The sequence below is a fragment of the Ursus maritimus genome, unplaced genomic scaffold, assembly GCF_017311325.1.
Source record: "Ursus maritimus isolate PB19 unplaced genomic scaffold, ASM1731132v1 scaffold_3, whole genome shotgun sequence".
NCBI classification, from domain to species: Eukaryota; Metazoa; Chordata; class Mammalia; order Carnivora; family Ursidae; genus Ursus; species Ursus maritimus.
This window is the reverse complement of record NW_024425563.1, coordinates 27,854,565-27,880,045: the sequence shown is the minus strand read 5'-3', so window position 1 is coordinate 27,880,045 and position 25,481 is coordinate 27,854,565. Positions and strand designations below refer to the sequence as shown.

The 25,481-nt window shown below is 36.9% G+C and overlaps 1 protein-coding gene and 1 non-coding gene across 4 annotated transcripts in view; one reads left to right on the top strand and one right to left on the bottom strand.

The window, feature by feature from the left end:
• CADPS2 (calcium dependent secretion activator 2) overlaps nt 1-25,481 on the bottom strand; it is a 528,567-nt gene that overhangs the window by 227,477 nt on the left and 275,609 nt on the right. For all 3 annotated transcript variants that reach the window (XM_040644062.1, XM_040644063.1, XM_040644064.1), the window contains exon 7: nt 16,885-16,996. In XM_040644062.1, the coding sequence (XP_040499996.1) occupies nt 16,885-16,996 (112 nt within the window). The remainder of the gene's footprint in view (nt 1-16,884; nt 16,997-25,481) is intronic.
• On the top strand, nt 18,781-18,882 carry LOC121105930. Its single transcript, XR_005838672.1, has one exon. It is a non-coding gene; the product is annotated as a U6 spliceosomal RNA (small nuclear RNA).

The following is a 25,481-nucleotide window of genomic DNA, read 5'->3' as shown; positions in this document are numbered from 1 at the left end:
CCACAGCAAACCGTTATGCAGGTGTTACTGTTTTGAACTAGTGAAATGTTTGTTGCAGCAGTACATTAACAGAGTTTGGCATCATAGGTCTTCTTTCACAGGTAAGTACTCAAAAATTTTAAGAGAAGCAGTTCTACTTGAATAGGACTTGGCATAGTAATTAAAATATTTAACAGATATAAACATTTACTAAGGATTCTGCTCTTGTCTGGGTTTATATCTCAAATTATGGCTCTGTACAAAATAGTTTCTTCTATTATTTAGCAAAGTTGCCTCTTCTTTGCTATTCATTTCTATACACATTTCTGGTTCTTCTCGTTTATTTTTGTCACCAACACTTTAAATGTCTTGTCACTTAGCATGACACATTTTATGATTCCTTATCTTAAATATAAAACCAACCTATCTTCTTCATAATAAAATGTCAACACTACTTGCCGTCTTTGCTGAGGTGTAATGAAAAGCACAAATTTTTTTTAGGCTTTGTTTAAAATTTTGTCAAATTTAATATACAGGAAAAAAACCCCTTAAGTATGAAGCGTATTAATACATAAACACATAATGTTTAGAGTAATAGGCGATTCACTGGATCTTAACATAGGTTTGCTGACACCTCTACACTGTTTTCCTCCTATTAAAATATATTATATCCAAGCCATGTGCATTTGTGCACGTTTCACATTATTTTAACTTTGTGACCTATCCATTTAAGGCCTTCCAAATTTCTAAATGATTTCAACAAAGGTCTGAAAAATGTAAAAACTAAAAGGGGAAAAATCTAGAACTAAAGGGAGCTAGATAGGCCCTGGTGCTAGGTAAGCAATTCATTGTCCTTTTCCATGAATATCTGTTAGCCTAGAGAAAGAAAATAAGAGTATGTGACCACAATTCTTGGATTTTAGTCTTAAATTAGAGATACATACTTGATACAATTCTAGCTCAAAGATGGGTACAGCCAGCAATTCTGGAAGGAATCAGGACAGAATGTATAGGGAAATTACTTTCATTTAGGAGTCTCAAAGAACACATAAAAATTACAAGGCAAGACATGGGGAAGAAACTGAGACAAAGACACGAGGCTGTTGGAACTGAGCTACCCAGGAGCAGGACTCTAGAAAAAGGCACACAATCCTTTGCTAATATTCTTACTACTATCTTTGGTTCTCAAGCCCTTCCCCAAGCTTAACTGGTCAGTTCCTTCTTTGTTTCCTGAACCTACCCCCAGTCAGCTTCCATTGCTTGCCCCCCACAAGGACTTCAACCAATACAAATCCTCATTGGATCTTCTGCCATGTCAATTCCCCATCTCATCAACAGGTAAGGAGAACACTAACAGACACATGAAAAGATGCTCAACATTATTAATCATCAGGCAAATGCAAATCAAAACCAAAATGAGATATCTCACACCTGTCAGAATACTAGGCTCAAAAAGATACAAAACAAGTGTTGGTAAGGATGTGGAGAAGAGGGAAACTTCATGCACTATGGATGTAAAGAGGTACCACTACTGTGGAAAAGAGGACTGGCAGTTCCTCGAAAAATGAAAAATAGAATTATCGTATGATCTAGTAATTCCACTACTGAGTATTTATCCAAAGAAAACACTAATTCAAGAAGATACGTACACCTCTATATTTCTCGCTGCATTATTTACAATAGCCAAGATATGAAAGCAACCCCAAAGTCCATCAACAGATGAATGAAGAGGATGTGGTATATATACGTAATGGAATATTACTCAGCCATAAAAAGAATGAGATCTTGCCATTTCAAACAACATGGGTGGACCCAAAAGCAATTATGTTGAGTGAACTAAGTTAGAGAAAGATAAATGCCCTATGACTTCACTTATGTGTGGAATCTAAAAAACAAATGAACAAAGAACAGAAAAAAACCCAGTCTCTAAAATGCAGAGAACTGGTGGTTGCCGCGGGGTGGTGGATAGGGATACGGGCGAAACAAGTGATGGGGATCAAGAGGTACAAACTTCCAGTTATAAAATAAGTGCCAGAGATAAAAAAAATACAGCATAGGGAATAGAGTGAATTAATACTTAAAAAAAAAAAAAAAAAGAAGGTGAAACACAAACTTTCGAGGATTAGGAAGAGAACACTATAATTGAGACTAGAGGCCAAGGAGGCAGAAAAACCAGAATGTGATGCACTATATTCAAGGTGGACAGTGTTTCAGAGAGTAGGAAATGGCCAACAGTGCCAAATGGCCAATGAGAGAGTAAGCACAGTAAAAACAGAAAGGGTACTGCTTGGTTTAACAGAGTAATCACTCAACATCTCAGCAAGTTATGTGAGGCCAGACTGTGATAGTTTCAAGAACAAAAATCTATCCAAGGAAGAGGAAAGAACTTCATTTAACTCTTAGGTGATCAAGATAGGGCAAGCCGGGCAAGATCACTTTGGCTAGAAGAGCACTGTTTGCAAATGTAGGGGCAATAAAGCCAGGGAGGGTGCGGAGGGTAAGAAAATGGGAAGTTGTGCTGACAGATGAGAGCAGAAAGGAAGACTGGGGATAGGCTGTAAAGGGGCATGTTTTGCTAAGGAGTTTATAGGTTATCCCATAACATGCGATTAAAAGATGCTTTTAAGCCAGGGAATGACAATCAAATGTTTATACCCCTGAGTAAAGAATCACCCCCCCCCCTCTATTCAGCTGTATACATTTCAGAGCAGAAGTGTGGTGAGGTGTCCTAACACCCAACTGAGAGATGAACTGGCCTTAAATATACATCTTTAAAACAGAGTAAGGAGAGAGTAAAAATGCTAGTAGCTGGAATCATGTTTCAATTTGTGATTAAAAACCCTTTTTGCTGACAATCAGATGTCCTTGAGACACAGAGGTCTGTAAGGACATGTATAAGGGAACATCTCAGATAAGTAGAGCTATCTCTATACGAGACCTTGACTTTCTGGGTTCAGTTGACATTTTTCTATCTTTCTCCTTCAAATGACAGTGATTTTACACTTTAGCTAAGATTCACAATGACTAAGATTTTATACTTTATCTAAGGTTCACAATGTGAACTTTTCACGTACCAAGTACCTTCCTGAGAGCTATGACCTTGAGAGAAAGACTAACTGCATTTACTTCATTTCAATAAATTTGTATTTAGCACATGTTAATAACTAGGATATATTTTCTCCAATATCAGGGCCTCTGTATTTTCAGTGTGTGGAGTAGATAAATCAAAAGATTTTTCTGAGAGAAATCTACATCCTTAGTAACATTTTCCAGTGTTTTAATACACTTGAGGTTGCTTCGTCCAAATTATTTCCCCTTCGATTTAATATCACCGCTTCCTGTCCTACTTAGTTGAAACAAAGAACACCTGCTCACTCACACTGATGCTCTTTTGTGTACCGAAAGATTAGCATTAAGCCTTCTACCAACCTCATTGTCCATAGGCTAAATCCAGTTCCCTTTATTTTCAAAGTTGGAAAGAATCCTGGAATTTACAATACGGAACTGATCAAACTCCCAACTCCTTACCAAATGAGTATTTGGCCTGACAGAGAACCATTCAATTCCTTCCTTCTATATAGTACTTTTTTTTTTTTAAATAAGGCCCTTTTCAAATAAAACAGTAAAAGTATAATCTTGATTCAGTAGTTTTTCCTGACATTAACTTGTTAAAGGATAGAGATTAAAAACCTTGTTATTTACATGATGGAGGCTGAGGAGGGCATATGCAAAAGAAAAACCAAGGTGTATAAATTATTCCTTAATCTCTTCTGAAATCTCTACTTCATAATGAACCATTACAGGAAAGGGCTCTTAGAATGCACTTAGCAGACTGTGCTCCCTGAAGGCAGAAGCTATTCTGTGGTACAGCGTCTCATCTGTGGCTTCTAGGTTAATGTAAGCCAGTATCTTCAATTAAGCCCTTCTTCACCACGATTCCCCTTCATATCCCAGACTAGACACTTACCAAGTTATTTGTTGGCTGGCTGACTGGATAGATGCTCAGAGAAATTAGAAATAAAAATGCAAACCTAAAATTGATACTTGAGAAAAAGGCTTGCGAAATTTGGTAACAGAAAATGATGGTAGTGATTTTGTAGGCCAGAGTTTGTATGCTATTTGCCAGTCTGTAAAAATTTATGAAACTCTCATCTTTCCATTCCTGTGGTAGGTAGAGTAGGTTTCCCACAGATGTCTCTACACATCCTAATCTGCAGAAACTGTGAGCAGGTCACCTTACATGGCAAAAGAGATTTGAGGTAGCAGGTGGAATTCAGATCGCTAATTAGCCAACCTTAAAATAGGAAGATAATCTTAGGTTATTGAGGTGGGACCGATACAATGACCGGAGTTATTAGGGAAGAGGAAGGTAGAAGAGTGGGTGTTGGGGGCTCCTGGGTGGCACAGCGGTTAAGCATCTCCCTTCGGCTCAGGGCGTGATCCCGGCGTTCTGGGATCGAGCCCCACATCAGGCTCCTCTGCTATGAGCCTGCTTCTTCCTCTCCCACTCCCCCTGCTTGTGTTCCCTCTCTCGCTGGCTGTCTCTATCTCTGTCAAATAAATAAATAAAATCTTTAAAAAAAAAAAAGAAGAGTGGGTGTTGGAGCCATGAGATGTGAGAAACACTCAATTGGCCAGTGATGACTTTGGACACGGAAAGAGGCCATAGCCAAGGAATACAAGCAGTCTCTAGAAACCGAAAAGGTAAAAATAAATTGCATTCTTCCTTAGATCCTCTGGAAAGAACTCCACTCTGCCAACATCTTGATTTTAGCTTACTGAGATTCATTTTGGACTTCTGACCTCCACAAATGTAAGACAATAAATTTGTTTTGTTTTTGGTAATTTGTCAAAGTCACAATAGGAAACTAATACAGATAATAAAGGCTGAAATTTGATCATGAAAGAACACAAAATGACGAGATTTGATTAAAAAAAAAAAAAACCCTAAATTTACCTTTTAAATTTCTTCTGCCAACTATGTGATTCAAAGACATTTTTACATACAGACTTCTATCAGTAGCTTTGTCTGATTATTTTAACAAGAGGTTTCTGTGTGTGCTTATTTCTCTCACATTCCTGAAGCATTCTGCTTACATGAAATCTTTTGAAAAAGTTTTTTTATTTTGTTAAAGTTTTGACTTTCCTTATCCTATAAATTTTTTAAATGATTAATAATGAGGCTGATTATTTTGGTTACTGGAATGAAGACCAACATGGATATATTTCTAACAAATTTAAAGTTTCACAAACCCAAATGATTAAGGATTATTTCTATTACCAAGTCTTTCTTAAAGATTTTGAAAGACATAGTCAAGGCTGTCACTATATTTTTTATGGCTCAGTTAAAGATATTGGCCTTTATTCATCTTCATATATCACTTTTACTGCTTGTAAGGTGTCGATTTCTCCTTGGATGGAGCAATATATTCCATTACCACTACATCTGTGTTTTTTAAGACTTATCTAGACAGAAAAGCATCATTATTATTCTTGATCTATTCCCCTCAACCATAAATTATGAATAGCAGTAACCTTTATATTTCCTTACCAATACAGTTTCTATTAGAGGATACTGCATGAGAAGCTTTATCCCGTTTCTTTTTACTAGTCTGGTTATAATAATGCCTGGCATTTATAAAGAACCTTTCAACTGAATGCCACAAAGTGCTTTGTAAAATTTAAATTAATTCTCACATCACCCTTAAAAGATAGGCATTACTCTTGTTATGTAAATAACTTGACACTGAAGTTAAATGAATAACTAAGGAAAATTACTTCAGGATAACAATAGACACTTTCAGTGTTACAACCCCCTCCCTCAACCCAACAGATTATTCCCTTAATTATTTCACAAACATTATAATTACTAACGTAGCTTTGTTCTTGCTTGGGTGATTAAACACTGTAAGAATACATATGTATGTATTTACCTATCTATTGATTTAAGTACTGTAAGAATTTTCAGAGCCAAGTCCATTTTATTTCTGTTAATCCAGAACATTCAATGGTAGGGTGGGAAGGAGAAGGTTACAGACTACGTCTAAACCTGAGTAACTCCAGCTGCATCCTTAAATATAGGTGATAGACATTCAGTATACGGTAAGGTAAGATAGAGGGTGGTGGGGAATAAAGGTCAGGGCAGAGAACGAGAAGTTAAGTGTCTTGGCCTCTTGCTCTCCTGGCTATTTTCACAGAGCCAATACCAGAGTCAAGTTCTTCTGGAAGCAGGTTTTAAACTTCTCAGTTTCTGGTGCTCAATAATGAATCTGAATCTTGTACCTCTTACCTAAAGAATTTGTTTTTGACTCGAACACTACAGACAATAACTAGCAGGGAACAGAAGTACTTAGCTTTTCTGAACCAGTGCTAAACACCGTGAAGGTGAATGTTAAGTGGCTCCGAATAGCTCCAAGATGCACAGGACCGTCCTTCCTTAATGCAGCAACTATAAGAGGAGGCTTGTAATGGACTTGAGGATGTTCTTTTTTTTTTTTTTTTTTTTTTTAAAGATTTTTTATTTATTTATTCGACAGAGATAGAGACAGCCAGCGAGAGAGGGAACACAAGCAGGGGGAGTGGGAGAGGAGGAAGCAGGCTCATAGCAGAGGAGCCTGATGTGGGGCTCGATCCCATAACGCCGGGACCACGCCCTGAGCCTAAGGCAGACGCTTAACCGCTGTGCCACCCAGGCGCCCCAAGGACTTGAGGATGTTCTAACCTGCTTCCTCCGTGTATTAAGAGCGACGGGCTCAACATATTAGAATATCACTCTTTCTGTAGGATCTACACCACACATTATTCTGCAGTTGTTGCACTTTCTCACTTGGTAAGGAAGCTCAGGCAGTCAAACGAAGGGAGTTATTCTACTGTCTACCACAATTTTGCATAGGAGAAATGAAACGGAATCAGGCAAAGTTCAAGAGATTCATTTCTTCATTCATCTTCCCAACATTAACTGGACATGTATTGTAGGTCAGAAACTATTAGATGTTGGTGAAATGATACTATGTCCTAGGCCCCACATTCGACAGGAAATGGAAATACCCTACTGTAAGTTTTTACACTACATACAGTCTTATATCATTTGTGATGAGTTAAAGCAACACTTAGAATAAGTTATTGATAATAAGTCAACAAAGAAAAAATGGAACCATAAAAACATTCAATTAGTCTAAAGAAGAGAAAAAAGGGAATAAAGGACAGGAGAGACAGAACAAACAGCTAAATGACAGATTTAAACTTAACCACGTCAATAACTCATAATAACGATTAAAAGATTGCCAGATTGAATAAAAAATAGAAACCCAATTATACACTGCTTAAAGAAACATATTTTACAAGTAAAAAAATAGATCAAAGGATGGAAAAAGATAATATGCTAACACTTGTTTAAAACAATCTGGGACGGCTAAGATAAAGTATATTTTAAAGCAAAGTATATTACAAGGGATAAGGAAGGTCATTTCATAATGAAAAAGCAGTCAATTAATAAAAAGGACATGGAGATCATTAATAGTTGTGCACTGAGCAACAGATCTTCAAGATACAAGAAGAAAAAAAATGATAGAACAAGTCCAAAATTATACTGAGATTAATACCAATTTCTCAAAAATTGATAAAAAAAAGTATATAGAAAACCAATAAAGATATGGAAGATCTGAATAATAATCTGAACTATCTGACTTTTCTGAAACACCCTATTAAACAGTGGAGGAATACACAGTGTTTCTAAATGCATGTGGAACATTCACCAGATGGACCATATTGTGGGTGATAAACTAAGCCTCAGTAAATTTTAAAAGGATCAAAGTTCTCTAAGTATATTCTCTAATCATAACAGACTTCAATTAGAAATTAATAACAGAACTCGGAAAAACCCTAAAATATGTGGAAACTAAATGACACATGCTTAATAACCTACGGCCAAAGGGAAAAAAATCAAAATAAAACTTAGTATTTTCAAAAGGATGAAAAAAAAAAAAAAGACAAAAAGCTGTTGGATGCCACTAACACAATAATTAGCAAATGGGCATTTATAGCCCCAAATACTTTGTTTAGAAAAAATAGGTTTTTCTCAAATCAATGCCTTCCACTTCTAAGAAACAGAAAAAGTATTATAAATTAAATTCAAGATACATAAAAGAAATAATAAAGATCACAGCCCAAATAAAAATTAGCAGAAGGAACTTTATCAACTTGGTGAAGGGGATCTACCAAAAAACCCTACACAGCTAATATTATACTTAATGTTGAACAAAGACTGGATGCTTCCCCCCCAAAAAAAAATTGAGAACAAGACAAGGATGTCCATTTTCACTACTTCTTTTCAACACGGTATGGAGGTTCTAGTAGGTATAATAAGGCAACAAAAGGAAACTAAAACCATCTAGATTAGAAAGGAAAGCCAAAGTGTATTTTTAGACAATAATATTGCCTATGGAAAAACAACCTACCAAATGCTACTACAACTAGGGAGTTCAGCAACACTGCAGGGTCCAAGATCAATATAGAAAAGTCATCTGTATTTCAATATACTGGCAATATCTAATTTAAAAAATTAAAACAAAATGATACCACTTAGAATAGCATCAAAAACATGAAATACTCAATGACAGATCAGATTTAAAAAAATGCAAAACCTTGCTATGAGGAATGAAGAAAGACCTAAATAAAGGGAGGGATATACTATATTCATGGGTCGAAAGACCCAATACTGTTGATCAGTTCCCAAACTGATCTACAGATTCAGTGAAATCACAGTCAAAATACACTCAGTGTTTTTTATAGGCAGCTACAAACTGATTTCAAAATTCATAGGAGAAAGCAAAGAACTTAGAACAGTCAAGAGAACTGGAGAATAAAAACAAAAACAAAGCTGGAGAACTACCAGTCCTTTGTATGAGAGACTTACGATAAAGCTAATCAGAGCAGTGCACCATTGGCATTAAGACAGGAAAACAGATCAATGGAACAGACTAGAGAGTCCAGAAATAGACCCATACAATTGATTTGCAACAAAACGCTAAGGAAATTCGGTGAAGTCTTTTCAATAAACAGTACCAGAACACCCGGGTAGTCATACGTCCAAAAAGTAGACCTCAATCTATACATAGCTCTAAACACACAAAAATTAACTAGAAATGGATCAAAGATCTAAACGTGGAAATCTAAAACCATGGAACTTCTAGAAGAAAACAGGGACGAATTCTGACCTTGGGCTACGCCAAGATTTCTTACACACAGCACCAAAAGCATGAGCCATAAAAACAAATTCACAAGCTGGACTTCATCAAAATTAAAAACTCCTGCACTTTGAAACACACTTTTAACAGAACGAAAAGACAAACTACAGACTGGGAGAATATTTAGAAAGCATATCTCTGATAAAGGAGTTGTAAACAATTTATTATGGTTTTTCCAGACTCAAGAACAACAAGCAACTCAATTAAAAATTGGGGATTCATCAGGGCACTTCGGTGGCTCCATCGGTTAAGTGTTCAACTCTTGATTTTGGCTCAAGTCATGACCTCAGGGTCGTGAGATCAAGCCCTGCTTGGGCTCTGTGCTGGGTGTGGAGCCTGCTTAAGAGTCTCTCTCTCTTTCTCTCTCTCTGCCCCTGCCCCCAGCCCTTGCATGCATGCGCTCAAAAAAAAAAAAAAAAAAAAAAAAGGTGGGGCTTCATCAAAGATGATGTACGGATGACAAGCATGCCAAAAGATGTTCAACATGGGGGTGCCTGCGTGGCGCAGCCGTTAAGCGTCTGCCTTTGGCTCAGGGCGTGATCCCAGGGTCCTGGGATCGAGCCCCACATCAGGCTCCTCCGCTGGGAGCCTGCTTCTTCCTCTCCCACACCCCCTGCTTGTGTTCCCTCTCTCGCTGGCTGTCTCTGTCAAATTAAATAAATTCTTAAAAAAATTAAAAAAAAAAAAGATGTTCAACATGATTACATTAGTTGTTAGAGAAGGGCAAATTAAAACCATAATGAAATAACACACGCCTATTAGAAATAAGAGCTAAGTATAGTGTATGTGTCTAATATCTGCTCTTTCTGGGAGAGAGGCAGACCTCTATTACTATGGGGAAATTGAAATGTCAACTTCTGCTAATATAATCACCCACATGGACCCACCATGGAGGATCCTATTTATAACCTGTTCACCCTCCTGAATGTGAGAAAGTAAGAAAATGCTTTCCTTTACCTCTACAGTGAAGATGCCAGCCAACCCCTTACAGAAGGTCCCAGGTAGAGTCACTAACAGCTGAAGCATGTTATTGGAGGCTCCCTTCCTTCAAAGTCAGACTCTGAATGATAAGTCTTCTCTAACTCTTCACAGCATGTGATTAATGAGCCAGACATAATTAATTGCAGCTAGAAAAAGTATGTAGAAAGAATGTGCACTGTGTATGATTTATCTCTGGCTCTCCACCCATCTGTGGTCCTGCCTCTTGTCACTGGCATGGCTCTTCAGAGAGGACAGCAGAGTCCTGTGACAAATGGCTACATGAATGGACTAAAGGAGGAAGGAGATCTTTTCTGTGGTTTTTAGTTTCAGAGAAGCTACACTCCTTGCTAAAACCAGAAAACATCCATGGTATAGGGTGAGTTGAAATTAGGCACATGAAATGCAAATGAGTATTCCACTTTGCAGTAGAGGATGTTATTTCGCTGAGCACGGTAGCAGTCATCCAGTGCTGGGATTTCAATAAAACTAGATATTAAGTTCTGCTTTCAAAGTGAAGAAAAATACTTATTATGATTTCACTAGCAGCTTCTCTAATGCTTGATTCATATGTAGATGAATCAAGTCCATATAATGCTGGAAACTTTTTTTTTTAATCCTCAAATATAAATTTTGACTGAGTGAAGGAAAAAGCCCTGAAGTGATTAACTGTATATTTATTTTTGAATGGTTAGGATGCTTACTCAAAACATGTGTAGTCTACTCCTAATTTATTACTTTGTATGTTGAAATCAGCGGTTCTATGATGACTGTGTACAAAACCAGGCAATTAAGAGAAAAGTTTAAGCTCAATGGGTTCTAACCAGTTATATATGGGGTATCCAATTAACTATGGTAAGTCTGGCTAAAATAATTAAAGTAGCTCCTAAAAGTTTTAACATTCATGAAGAGCTTAGAGAATTCAATTCACCCAAAGCTGTTATTCTCCCTTGAGAATAACAGAAAAGGATATCGCTAGAAAAACCAGAGGGGCAAGAAAGAGAAAATCAGACTGACCAGTTAATTAGAGCTCTTGACAGTATTTCTCTCCCAAGAAGACAGACCTTTTAACACACCACTGTATCACTTCTCTTGTCAAGATTCAAAAACAAAAATCATGCATATTCTGATCACTCTGCAGACAGATCTCCTTTGATGCTTCATAAAGCCAACAGAAGAAACAACTCAATAAAAAAGGCAAATATATAAGCTAAGTTTTACTTGCTACACTAAGCCATTACAAGCTGCCTGAAAGATAATAGTTCATTTTAATGGAGTAATCAATTCAGCAATTCTAATTCACCTTAGTATTTAAAATGTATCTGAAATTAACCACCAGCTGCTATTTCCATATAGTATTTGTATTTCTAAAACAAGCATGATGACTGTCACTGTGAATCATGAGGTATGAACATCTCAAGAAATGTTAAATAGAAGTACAGATATTCAAGGAAAAAGGTGAAAAAATACACAAAATGAAAACCTTAATTTCAAGAATATTACCAATGTATACCTAATAGGTAAGCAAACTGTTAAGTCTTTTGCTATCTTAAAATATTATTTAATCAAATTAGAAGAAAGATGATCTGGCTCCAATGCACCGTAAGGGAAAATAGGTTCTCTGATTTGTATGAGTCTCCATCCTCAGAGACGCCAAAGAACTAGCATCCTTCTGTGTGTACCAATGATGTGGAACCATGGCCTCAACTAAAGAGTATGACTAGACACTAGGCTTTTTCTAAAGACTTTTAGAACATCTTTATAGCAATGCTTCTAAAACTAAAAAGTCACTTTGGTGGAAACTTTAAAAATTCACTTGGGGGGCACCTGGGTGGCTCAGTCAGTTAGGCATCTGACTCTTAATTTCAGCTCGTCATGTTCTCAGGGTCCTGGGATCAAGCCCTGCATCGGAATCCACGCTCAGCAGGGAGTCTGCTTGGGATTCTCTCTTCCTCTCCCTCTGCTTCTGTTCTTGCTTTCTCTCAAATAAATAAATCTTTAAAAATTAAAAAAAAAATTCATTTTGTTCTCAAGAACACCTTGCACCAAGTTTAAAAGTTACTAAGGAGGGCAAGAATTCATTCTCAAAGACTCAGTGGAAACTTCATTGTCCACATATAGATGCCCTGTGACATAATTATTTAGATTTTTATATGGCTATGTTAGGTAAGCCTTGTTTTTAAAGTTTTAGGGATAAATCATCTTTAAAGTTTTTTTTTTATTTGAGCATAGTTGACACATAATGTTATATTAGTTTTAGGTGTACAAACATAGTGATCTGAAAGTTGATACCTTATGCTGTGCTCACCACAAGCATAGTTACCATCTGTCACCATCCAGCACTATTACGGTATCATTGATGAACCGTATACTTTCGGGTGCCTGACTGGCCCACTATTTGCCTGCTAGGACAAGCCCATAATATGAAAAATTCACTGTTCTGCCTCCAGGTATTCCCTAAGGTACCTGGTGGAGGGTTGGCCACCAATTCAGATGAAAAATCTCCATATGCCACCTCCATTTCCATAAATAGGTATTTGCACCTGCCATCTACAAACAAAATTCACATTACAAGCACTTGCCAAAGAAACTTACTGTCCACTGCCCAATGCCTACTTAAATTTGAACTATCATTTTATAAAACTATATGCTATAGACTTTTTTTTAAAAGATTTTATTTATTTGAGAGAGAGAGAGACAGCCAGCGAGAGAGGGAGCACAAGCAGGGGGAGTGGGAGAGGAAGAAGCAGGCTCCCAGTGGAAGAGCCTGATGTGGGGCTCGATCCCAGAACGCCGGGATCAAGCCCTGAGCCGAAGGCAGACGCTCAACGACTGAGCCACCCAGGCGCCCCTATAGATTTTTTTCTTATCCCTAGGACTTACTAGTTCTCAACCCTGGCTGCCCAGTGATACTATTTGCACCAGTGCTTCTCAGCCTTCTTTGCACATACTATCTCCTGAGAAGTACCTAAAATACTCCGGTCTGGAATCACCCCAAACCAACCAAAAGAAAAGTGTGGGCTCGCAGGTTGAGTCTTTTCATGCACTCCCTAAGGAGGTTCTTATGCACACAGAGTTGAGAAGCACTGTCACATATAAAAGCACAGCCAGAGAGTACTGTACTAATATGCAAACCGTGGCATAAAATGATATAAAATGTATTCAAGAGCTATGCATAAAATGGCATTAGCTTAAATAATACCTCGTTAATACCTGCTAAAAGCCATGAAATTAAATTGGCCCACACTCATACCATAATTTGTAAAATACTGCCAAATTTCTTCATCTTATCAGGTGACCTCTTTAATGATTTCAAACGTAGGCTTCGGGGTTGGAACACCCAAGTTCAAATACCGACTCTCGCACTTGCTGAGTGGATTCTCACCTTCCTGTCTCAACATGGGATATTACTACCATTCTCAAAGATTATTCAATGGGGCGAAGGGTCTGATTTCTTTCCCTCGCACTGAAGTTTCATCTATGTGGTTGCACAAATGAAAAGTTTATTTATTTTTTATCAATGAATAGAATTTTATGGATGTACCACAGTTTATCCATTCCTCTGCTGAAGGACCTCTTACTGCTTCCAGTTTTTAGTGATTATGAATAAAGCTGTTATCAACATTCCCATACAGATATTTACCAATAAACCCTTGTGTAAATATCCAAGAGGGCAACTGCTGGGTAATATGGCATGTCTATGTTTCACTTAAAAACAAACAAAAAAACCTGGTAAATTGTATTCCCAAAGTGGCTGTATAGTTATGCATTTCTACCAGCAGACATTAAGTCCCTATTGTCCTGCATCTTTGTCAACATTTGTCATTGTCAGCTTTCTTGTACCTTAGCCATTTTACCAGCTGTAGAGCGGCGGCATACCCCTGTGGTATGAATCTATGTCTACGGACTGTGTTGCTCATCTTTGAATTCAACAGGTATATAAAATTTTAACTAGAAAACTTCACTTTAAAACTAATCTCTCCAGATATCTACTTATAAAATTTTAGACTGCAAATTTAAGATCATGTAAGCTCCTTCCCTTCACATTAAAAAAAAAACAACTATTCCTATTTCTCAGTATAAAAGTATATAAATATATAGCAAACCTTACCAGTAGCTCTATCACCCAGAGAGGATCACCAGCTTCTTCTGTGTGTGTACGTGCATGGGCTCAGACTATAACCCATCTAAAGACCCAAGGTTTAAAGCAGGAATGAGTCAGGTATGTTGGAGGAACAGAAAGAAAGCCGAGTATGAAGGAAAGATGACAGTAAGCAAGGTGGCTATAATAGGAGATGAAATTAGAGGAAGAGGTCAGTTCACGCACAGCAGGGTGCTTCAGTGTTGGTGTGTATAGAAATTACCAGGAGACCGTGTTAAACAGACGGCAGTACCCCACCTTCAGAGTTTCTGGTCCAGCAGAGCTAGTGCGAGGCCTGAGAATCTGCATTTCTAACAATTTTCCTGCTGATGTTGCTGGTCCAGGGTCCCACCTTGAGAATCGTTCTTGGGCATGCTACACTATGAGGAGTCTGATTTTTATGCCAAATAAATGAGAAGACACTGGAAGATTTTAAGGGCGGAATGATGTGATTTGTTTTGAAACTGAATAGATCATAGTAGCTGAAGTGTGAAAGCTAGATCAGAGGGGACAAGATGATCAATGGGAAAGCAGTAAGGAAACTATTACCAGCAAGGAAGGATGGTGTCCTGAATTCGGGTAGAGGAGATATTAAGATGTGGATATATTTGGAATAAATGTAGGGAAAGCGGACAGAACTTGCAAACAGATGGGAGTACTAAGGTGAAGGAAGGAGCAACAAAGGGTATGTCAAGGTCACTGGCTTGAAAACGGCCTCTCGGAAAGACTTTATGGGGGTGCTAATCGTAAGTTCTATTTTAGAAATATTTAGTTTGAGGTAACTGTTACATGCAACTACAAATACCAAGTATGCAGGCTGGATATACAAATCCGAAGCTCCAAGAAAGGAAAATAAAAAGCTGGAAGTCATTAACACATAAGTGATAATTCTCATCATGGAACCTACTCAGATCATTAGTAGAGGTCAATGGGTCTCTATGTAGGGTGATGTTGCCCACCTCCCAGGGGACACTTAGCAATGTGTCAACAGTTTTGATCATCTTCACACTGGGTAAACCACTGGCATGTGACTGGGGCCTCCGGATACTGCTGTATAAAAGGGTACAGAAAAGCTCCCAATGACAAAGCATTTTCCTCCTCAAAATATCGGCAGTGCTGGGGTCAGAAACTCTCGTACAGAAAGGAAAGTCATCTTGTATGAAGGGAGCAAAGGAGCGTGAGGCCTTTCTCAGACATACAACTGACTGGAAAACATCCCACTTACATACCCAGTTTAAAACCTGCTTAAATATATATATGGCCAGCAGAGAAATGAATTAAAAATATCTAAATAATTCCATTATAGCATTAGACTTAAAATGGCTGCTGTTCGGCAGTGAAAAATAGTTATCCTAAGGAAATAGGGTAAAATTAATGGAATAATAGTTTAAATGAAAAATTCTGATTCATAAATCTGTAAGACCTGAGGTGATCTCCAGGGCTCTTCTGGGAGATTATGCTACTGAATAGTTCCGTTGAATGAGTAAGTGCACAAATCTGTAAGCACAGGAATGAATGGTAAGTCTTAACAAATACATGTAACAAGGAAACAGAAGACGAAATCTGGAATGTGGCTGCTGACTCTCAATTTCTGGAGTGTGGGTACAGATTCACAAAATTCCTAGAAATGGAAAGACCCTAAAGGAGACAGAACAGGAGGATTTGAAATGAATAGAAATCACAACTTTGGGGGAAATAAATCCCAATATGCCAAATGATCCCAGTATCCTTCAACATCTAGTACCACGAGCTGTCAATCATCACCGGAAATTTTCAAGGAAGATTTCTGAAGGCTTTACTCTCTGGAAAATACCTATGAATTCAGTCTTCAGGGCTGGGTAAGAGAGAGCCATGTTACAGAAGATAACTTGATAGCCTACTCACTGAAGCACGTCTGCTTTATAAATGAGACCGCAGACCATCTTTCACACTGAGAGGTGTTAAGATCACAAATCTACCCTAATCTTAATGCTTTTAACTGCCAAAAGAACTGTAGTGGAAGGACACTGGCATTAGAGGAAAAATATGTTCTAGGTATGAAGTGAGTATAGGATAAAAAATTCAGTGTTGAAAGATGTGTGAAAAAGACCTTCTCACAGGGAAAAGAGGAGAGATAAGAGATATTCGGTAATCAGCCTCATCATAATGGACATAAATAGATGACTTCAAATACCAAGATGCTGCTTTTAACTCATGGACAGAAATGTTTAAATGACACTTATCTCTCACCAGGAAGGACAAGTTGGCCTGTACTATTCACAGCCACTGAGCAGTATATGTGTAAGAAAAATGGGTCCCTGACTAGGACCTTCTATAGACAACCTTTACAAACCCAAAGCCTATCACACTACTTTCTATGTTACTGACGATTATGTTTAATAAACTGGAGCTGTAATCTGGGACCATGGAAAATTGCAAATAAATAGTTTCATGTAGTTTATAAACAGAAAATTCACACGCTACATACCGGTCTACTTTAACTGTGAACTGAAAGAAGTAAAAATTGTGTGACCTCAAACACACAGGACTGAGCAAACTCACCCTTCCCAGTTCTTTATCTTCAAGGGCCAGGACCCCAGTGCTTTCCGTGAAGAGTTTTACTTTGACCACAGGCCGAGGATGGGTGGTGGTGAAATCACCTTGAGTTCCCCATCTGGAATAAAGTAACAAAGATTTTCTTTAAAATGCAGATTTTTCCCCCAGACAGAATTATCTCCTTAGAAGGCCCATTAAGCAATACAGACTCTTTTGCGGCTCGATGAGATTTTTATCTTTGCTTTTGTTTCTGACAGATGGCACAGTCAAGAAGAAAAATAAAAGTTTTATAGCTTATAATAATTACAAAGCTGTTCCAAAAATTAGCACATTACAGTATAAAAGACAGTGTGCAATGAGAATTTAGGTTAAGGTAAAGCATTATATACGTAGCCACTGAAGTCTATTATTTATTCAAATACAAATTATAATCCCATTATTATGGCTGCCTAGAGGGAAATTGCTAGAAGTTTGTTTATATAAGAGAGAGTTTCGTGGAAAACTTTTTTTTGCATGCTGAAGGCTTTACTCCCTCACTTCTTGGAAAGTCTTTACTAGATATTTTATATTTTAAAAAGTGGAGGTAATTATCTCAAGTCTATTACTTCGTATGATTTTTTAAAAGCTCCTATCAAAAGGAAAGAAATAAGCATTATAAAAATATGAACGTTTTGCAGTTAATTTCCCAATACACTCTCCCAAGAAGGGAGTACGTCTGTCGACATCTGGCTTTTCAAATCATCATAACAAAATAACATTTCTCTTGGCTTATCTTTTAATTAGTAGCATCTCAGAGTCACCACACACCAATTCATCCTAGTGTATTTACAAACTCGCACCTGGCACACGCCTGATATTAAAAAATCTTATCAATATTTCTCATAACTCTGAGACCACAGACACGAGAGGCAGCACAGCAGGAAGAACATGCCACTGAGAAAAACACACGAAAGTGAGATTTAACAAAATAAAGATTCTTGCTCCAAATAAATCGCCATATAAAAACATGGATTTTCTTACATTGTTTTTAGAAAACGAATTTACCTTTTCAAGGCATTATCTGAACTTTGTTTTATAAACCATATTCAGAAAGCTTGGGAAATACAAAAAATGGAGGAAAGTCTAATAAAAATTGAATAACTGTGACGTCTTCCTCTCCTACCACAGCAGTGATAACACTGTACGTAATATGTGTATAGTAAACCAGAGACCATTTCAGTGACCAAGGAAACTAGTATCTAGATGCAATTTGTTCTCCTGAAATTAAAGTCATATGCCAGAGGGAAGAGAGAGATTCAATTAGGATGGAAAGCAGCTTAATTTTTATTTTAGACTTCTAAAAAGGGGTTAGCAAAGAATTTTTGCCATTTCATAGAATTAAGATGGTCTGAGATAAAGTATAGAGCTAAAATAAAACTAAAAATGAAAATGAATTCAGAACCAAAATAAGGGAGAAAAATTCTCAATTTAGTGTGTGGGCTCTTCAGCTGTGAATGGTCAACGCCATCCAGATGGCAACTCTGGAGTAGATTCCCAGGACATACTCGTCTTTATTTGGTGTCATGTGATTAAATGTGGAAAACCAATCCTTTGAGACATTTTCTTACAACTGAAATCAAAGATTTGTAGTATCCATGTAGACACAGCATAAAAGGTCTACATAGAATTTGCTCATCTTCTAAACTAATTCTCTTCGTCAAAACTCAGTTTTTTTTCCTCTGATGTCAAAATCCCTCGAAAGTACTTATACCGTTTTCTACAGTTGTTTGTAATTCCCCATCTACAGCAATATGAAGTTCTCCAAAGAGAAAAACACTGACAACCACGTTAACCATCACTGGGGGACCTGGTGAGTTTCATCTTTTACCCCCATGTCCCTGCCATTTCCATGAAGGGAAATGCGTGCTCGCTCCGGCAGCACATATATTAAAATTGGAACAATACAGACAAGATGAGCATGGCCCTGGGATGATACGTGAAGGGAACGGCGCTGCCAATTCTGTTAGAGTAAGACAAATAAACAACAATGCATATGTAAAGAATTGTGCTCACTCATGATCCTGTGAACTCCCAGAAAACTGCCTTCTACCTCCGATCCTTCATAAACACACATCTTCAACAACTATTCTTCAATAGTTTGGGACAGGCCACTCCAATATATGCCATTTTGGTCCATTATCTTGAAATAAAGTTACTTAAACAGTAAGTGCAACAAGGATAATCTGACTCCTCCTTTGTGCCCCTGAAAGCAGGAAATCCATCCCCCACATGAAAGGTACCCGCCCCAGCCACCCATACTGGGAGGTAGAAAACATCTTTATTACCAAAAACAGGGAATTTGGGGCCAAGGAGACTGTATAAACAACCCTTATTACTAACTTACTATCCCCAGAGAGCTCAAACTTCTCTGTCAATTCTTCACAACTTTATTGTTTGTCTGAGAAATACAAAAGCTGTCTGCTTTGGTCACTTCTGTGAGTCTCATATTTCATATATGCACAAATTAAATTTGTTTTTCTCCTGTTAATGTGCCTTATGTCAATTATTAGACCAGCCAAAGAAGCTAGAAGAAAGGAAAAGTTTTCCACCCCTACATCTCTAAATCCTTATTCACTAGACATCGCTCATTTACTCACTAAAAACATTTTACTACGTAAATCATACATTAAGTGACCAAAAATGAGATGCAGTTTAAAGAATAAAAATTAGCATTCCCACCACTCAGGTTAAGAGGGAGAACATACCAGTACAACAAAAGAGTTTTCTTTGTGCCCTGCGCTGGTCACATCCTCTTCTCATCCCAACCCCACACTACTACCAGAGTAGATAGGATTCTGGGTTCTATATGAATAATTGTCTTAAATTTCCTTTTAAAGGGAATATTTTTAGCATTTTACCTCTAGAGGTGATCATTGATTGCTCCAGGTGTCTTGTAGTTGGTCTTTCATGGGTAAAGGAAATTCTCTTCCTAGTTCACTAGATACCCACAAATAAATCAGAGTATGTGTTTTATACACATATATCAGATATGTGATAAATATTATGGGGTATCAGTTATGTCCTGAATTTTCTTTCACAGATGCAGGTACATTTTATGGACGGTCTTAGATATACCATAGATATCATATATGTCAGATAGAGATCATTGATTCTACCCATCTGTAATCCAGAAATGAATGCTCTATTAAACTTTTCCTGTACCTACTGAGGGGATCAGTAATTGCAGCACTTTAGCATTTGCTTGCTTTTCAGAGATAAACCTAATTTCTTTCTTTCTTTTTTCTTTTTTTTTTAAACACAGATTTAGAATGCTGTAGCTTGGCATTTTGCATCAATATTCATGATTGAGACTGGCCTGCAGATTTCCTTTTTTTTCTTGTAGATTTACATTCCTGCATTGTCCTGGTTTTATTATGCTAGCGTTTTTGAATGAGTTGAACAGTGCCACATTTTTATTATCTGGAAGTGTTTGAAAAAAAAAATGAGAATTATCTGTTCTTGGAATTTACCCATTAAGCTGTTTGGGTCCAGTGTTTCTTTGTGGACAGATATTTGCTACTGATTCTGTTTCTTCACTGGTTCTAGTTCTAAAACTACTCCAGTTTTCTATTTGAACTGATTTTGATACATAACTAGAAAAACAGTTATTTCATCTAAGTTTTTCAAAAGTTTTTGCACAAAGTTGTAAAATACCTCTTATCTTTTCCATCTATGGCATCTGTGGTAGTTACGTATCTCTTCTCATTCTTAATATTTTTTCCATTTTTAACTTTGACATAGGTTTGTCCTACTATTCTTTTCAATTACTATTGCTTGACTTTGATGATCTCCTCTGTTGCATGCTTGTTTTCTATTTCATTAAACTCTGCTTTTTTATTCATCGTAATTTAGCCGTGTTAATTCTACTGTTTTACATTATTAACTTGAATGCATGGCTCATTAATTTTAAGCCTTTCTGTTGTTCTAAGCATTCAAGCTTAGTATTGTAAGCATTTCAGGCTATAGATTTCCCTTAACCACTTTAGGTACAGTGTCCCACAAATTTATGTTATTTTTGTTATTATTTAGCTTTTTACAGGTGTGTTTCTAGAATTTATAAACAAAGTTTTACTTTTTCCAAGTAAGTCCTATGCTTATTACATTAGGTTAGATAATAGAACTTGCAGGATACTAATCTCCTGAAGTAACTGAAACCAGCTTTTATATATTTCAAAATATGTAGGCTTATATGTGCATGTGTGTGTGTTTATGTGGGTGTTTAACTCTTCCATGAGTACATGGAAATAAAAAGTATTCTCCACTGTGGGTACAATGTTGTATATGTGGCCATTAGATCGGGCTCTTTAACTGTGCTATTTAAATTTATTTTATCATTACTGATCTTCTGATATCCTTAATATAGCAAGGTAAAAGTATTATCTCCCATCAAGATAGAGATTTTGACAACTTCCTTTCATATTTTTGGCAACCTTTGGTATCCAATTTGGTGATGTAAAAATATTTAATAGTAACCATGGCCTTTGAATATGAACTATTTATCTTTTATAATCTGAAGGCCATAATTACTTTTCTACCATTAGATTTGTGTAATATTAGAGAACACTACGCAAGGAATGGTAGTAGGGTAGAAAACATGCTTAGAGAAGTCACACAACGAACCTAATCGCATATTGCAAGTAAAGCCAGTAATTTATTAGAAAACAAAGAGCTGAATGAAGTTAATAGGAAGACTAATTTAGAACTTTGAAAGCAATCCAGGATATCCACTCCTAAACGCTGTGCCTGCAAGCTACAGGACTATCACAGGCCCTGGTAGGCAATCCACAAGAATTTGTCTACCTAACAAGGTCTGGGACTTCCCGAGTGAAGAGCATGGAATGCTAATGGTCAGCTCCTGTGAAAAGAGAGAGAATTAAATAAAAAGCATGCTTTTAGGCAGAGAGAAGCAAAGGCACAAGGATACCAGCAGATCTTAACTGTAACAGGCAGAGGACTAAACTTTTATGATATTTGACAAAAATGTGCAATTTTAAAGGGGTGCATACATATAAATACAGTGCTACTTAATAGTCTTTATAAACCCTGACATTCCAGAATACAAACCGGCACCCCCTTGATAATTTCTCTTATAAAAACTAAAAGTTAGTAAGATATATACAGTTAGAAAATGCTTATGAGGGGCGCCTGGGTGGCACAGCGGTTAAGCATCTACCTTCGGCTCAGGGCGTGATCCCGGCGTTCTGGGATCGAGCCCCACATCAGGCTCCTCCGCTATGAGCCTGCTTCTTCCTCTCCCACTCCCCCTGCTTGTGTTCCCTCTCTCGCTGGCTGTCTCTAATAAATAAATAAAATCTTAAAAAAAAAAAGAAAAAAGAAAATGCGTATGAATTGTACAATACATGAATTAAAAACAAAATTCCTCGCACCCCAATCCCCAAAGAGTCAAGGAAGGAGAGAAGAAGGTAATAGAATAGGTGAATGTTTTCAATATTCACCAAGATATTTCCTCGTTTTCTACCTAATTGGCATGTTTAAACACTTTCAGGAATTAATACCATTATTATCTTCCTACTATTTTCTCTGTGTTATGTGATAAAAGAATACATTACCCTTGCTGTCAATTTGCTTTGACTCAAAATACATTGCCTTTTTCTACTTCTATGAATGTATTATTTATGAGGATTCAGACTTTCAATGTAAATCTTCAAAAGAATAAAATATCTACAAAGCACCTTTACGAGGACAGCAGGACTTCCTGGCTATGAAAACACAGAATAGTTCACATACTGACTGAAATAACGGACATTAATTATGTATTTGCTATTAAATTAAGGATACTGGAAATTCATATCATGAGCCAAAATACATGTATATGTCTATCCATCCAGCAAAGCTACTTCTAAGAATTTGCCCTAACAAAATAATCATGAGTACTGGAAAGACTATAAGCAGGAATATATTCACTATAGCCTATGCATAAAGCAAAAGTAAGCAACTGAGATATCTAATATGAAGGGAAGATTATGTAAATTAGGTGGCACACAATGGAATATGTTGCTGCTACTTAAAATGATGGCTATGAAGGTGATGTAAGGCTAGGTGTGATGTAATGTGGGGGGAGAAAAAAGGACCCAAATCAATCTGGGCCTCTTCTTTCAAAAAACTTACTGAGTACTTTAAATGTGCCAGATAATAGTGTCAGCAACCAAAGTCTCTATTCTCTTGGAACATATATTCTAATAGATGATAGATGACAAATAATTTGATTATGTACTGTTAACATATATTCCTCTGAACCTTGCCCTGGGTTCCTGACATGCTTCTAAGAGTAACTGTAGAACTAGATTCAAACCGTGACCTAAAAGGATTCTCAGAAATTACTAGCATATTTGTTTCAAAGTATGTTGAAAATCATTAACACTGCAACAGTTATCAAAAATCATCCAAATGTGGGGCGCCTGGGTGGCACAGCGGTTAAGCGTCTGCCTTCGGCTCAGGGCGTGATCCCGGCGTTACGGGATCGAGCCCCACATCAGGCGCCTCCGCTATGAGCCTGCTTCTTCCTCTCCCACTCCCCCTGCTTGTGTTCCCTCTCTCGCTGGCTGTCTCTCTCTCTGTCGAATAAATAAATAAAATCTTAAAAAATCATCCAAATCCCTCAATTCAAAATTGTTATTGTGAACGTATAATGCACACATGATGACAGAAGCTAAAACTTCAAAACAGGCTCAACCTACATTCCTCATTTATGACCAGCACTGAAGAACAGGGTATACGTAACTTCAAAAACTATTTCATCTATCCAGCTCTCCATCCTTTTATCCATCCAACTGTGTGACAGGCATTGGGAAAGGACGGGCATTAAAAAAATAATAATAAAAAATCAAGACAACAGATCCTGTCCCAGATGAGCTCAGGCTGGTAGGGGAGAAAGACATATAAACTCATAAATATAATAAATCCAATCATACAGAATTGAACAGGGTTTTAAACTGCACTTTTAAAAATTACTTCTGAGACCGAGCATTTTCTCTTTATTAGTCATCTGAATTTCTTTTATGACTTGCTCTTTTATTATAGTTGTCCATTTATATATTACATTAGGCTTTCTCTCTAGTAGGCTTTCTTTTGATTTAAGAAAACCTCTAAAGACATACTGTTTCTGATACCATATATGGTAAATATTGTCACAGCTGGTTACTTTCTATTTAACACTTTTCATGGCTTTTCTTTAAACGTATAGTTTTAAAATATTAGATAGCCAAGTTCTAGCACTTTGATTTATAGTTTGATTTTGACATCCTGTTTAAAGAGTCTTTACTTAACCAAAGATTATATAAATATTAACTTTATTTCTTCAACATGTTTGTTTAAATCTTCAGGTTGTCTAAAATTTAATAGTGATGTTAAACCTTAAATTTTCATCTATCCTGGTCTCATTTAGTTTTAGAAGTCAAATATATATATATGGTATTATAAAAACTGGGGTTTGATGTTAAACTTTGTCCTAAAGAATCGATCTCCTGAGCTGTGCTATACTGTTTGAATTCTCGCAGCTTTATGAGATTAGGTTACAGGTGAGAACAAGAAGGAAATAGAACATTTCCAACTTACTATAGTTCTATTCAATAAAAAGGGAGTTCTCTCCATTTATTAAAATCTATTCTAATATTTTTTGGTAAAGTCATACTTTTCCCTACTATGTAGTTCCTACCACATTCTGTGTTAAAGTCATTTCATAGTATTTTATATTTTGGAACTCTAAGGAATCTGCCCTTTACATTGTCTGACAATTGCTGGTATACAAGAAAGTTATAAACTCTTTTTACAAATAATAGTTTTGCCTTATTTTCAATCTAGTGATTGCTTTTAAATGATATTTTCTTTACCAAATTTCCATTAATTCTATTACAAAAACCAAGTTATTAAAATAGTCAGCAATGATCTATAATTTCAAATACATCACTTATTTTATAAGAGAAAACATGAAATAAGGATCGAACTACAGGGACGCCTGAGTGGCGCAGTCAGTTAAGCATCCGACTCTTGGTTTTGGCTCAGGTCAGGATCTCAGGGTTGTGAGACTGAGCTCCTTGTCAGGCTCTGTGCTCAGTGGGGAGTCTGCTTGGGATTCTCTCTCTCTCTACTCCCCCATACCCCTCCTGCTTGTGTTCTTTCTCTAATAAATAAATTAAAAAAAAAAAGATCTAACTACAGGGAAAGAAATAAAATTCTTAAAATAACTGTAGCATGAAAAATATTAACAATCCAACTATAGATCATTTTCATAGCAGGCATTTTAAGATTAAAATGATGTAACATTTACCCAAGAATATTTGCCTCAACGAAGTTTAGGCTCATAATTTAAATATTCAAACATCAGATATTTGGTAGCACTGATTTAGATATTCACTTAGGAAACAGAAAATCTTCCCAAGTTTTCTGCAATCAATTTCATATAGGTCTGAGGTCTCCTTCTGCTGTCCTACAGGAGATCTGTCCCCCAAACTGATTTAGATTCACCTAACTCATGATAAACATTCAGGATTGCCTTGAGTTACTTTTAATTACTCCTATTTGGTGACAAGGTAGATGAACACTCT